The 955-nt window shown below is 42.7% G+C and overlaps 1 protein-coding gene across 1 annotated transcript; it reads left to right on the forward strand.

Moving 5' to 3' along the window:
- The first annotated feature begins 251 nt into the window (after nt 1-251).
- On the forward strand, nt 252-509 carry LOC129043484 (ATP synthase subunit f, mitochondrial-like). The gene has a single exon (XM_054500168.1). The coding sequence runs from the start codon at nt 252-254 to the stop codon at nt 507-509; it is 258 nt and encodes an 85-aa protein (XP_054356143.1).
- Nucleotides 510-955: the final 446 nt, after the last annotated feature.

Here is a 955-nt window from a genome sequence, read left to right on the forward strand (position 1 = left end):
TATTCTCTCTTTTTTACACATGATGTTGATACAGCTTCTAAAACAATCCCAAAGTCATTAAACTATCATTCTAAAGTAAACATACTTGAGATTTCTGAATTTCTAAATTTTATATATATCTCATATTCATACTAAAGTCAAGACTTAAGACTCTATAGCCCAATATCTATTTCACTTTTTAAATGATTGGTCTTTGTGGACACAGTCTGATAAGAATCTAAAATAGGCACAGTGGACACCAGGTCTCCAAGATGGCGTCAGTCATACCAGCGAAGGACAAGAAACGTCTGGAGGTCAAACTAGGGGAGCTGCCAAGCTGGATCTTGATGCAGGATCTAGTCATTGCCACAGGGATTCAAAGAGGTTACTACTGGTACTACAACAAATACATCGACGTGAAGAAGGGGAGCATCTCGGGGCTGACCATGGTGCTGGCAGGCTACATGCTCTTCCGCTACTGCCTTTCCTACAAGGAGCTCAAGCACAAGCAGCTACGCAGGTACCAGTGAAGAAGGGGACACGCTCTGCACTCCCCATCATGACCTTCTTGGCCCAAGCCCCTCCATGAGAAGCACAGTCTTGATCGTTGCTGAATCCTTTCATATCCTAATGGGAATTAACCTCCAAATAAAAGATGACTGGTTATATATATATATATATATATATATATGTGTGTGTGTGTGTGTGTGTGTGTGTGTGTGTGTGTATATATATATGTATATATACATATATATATATGAGTTAAGGCTAGGCACGGTGGCTCACACCTGTAATCCCAGCACTTTGGGAGGCCAAAATGGGTGGATCACTTGAGGACAGGAGTTTGAGACCAGCCTGGCCAACATGACGAAATCCCGTCTCTACCAAAAAATACAAAAATTAGCCAGATGTGGTGGCGTGCGCCTGTAGTCCTCACTACTCCAGAGGCTGAGAGGCAGGAGAATCGTTTGAACCC

The sequence above is a fragment of the Pongo pygmaeus genome, chromosome 13 (assembly GCF_028885625.2).
Source record: "Pongo pygmaeus isolate AG05252 chromosome 13, NHGRI_mPonPyg2-v2.0_pri, whole genome shotgun sequence".
NCBI lineage: Eukaryota > Metazoa > Chordata > Mammalia > Primates > Hominidae > Pongo > Pongo pygmaeus.

Bases quoted from the DNA above. Each gene is read 5' to 3' on its own strand.
- LOC129043484 (XM_054500168.1), top strand. From the start codon at position 252: ATGGCGTCAGTCATACCAGCGAAGGACAAGAAACGTCTGGAGGTCAAA.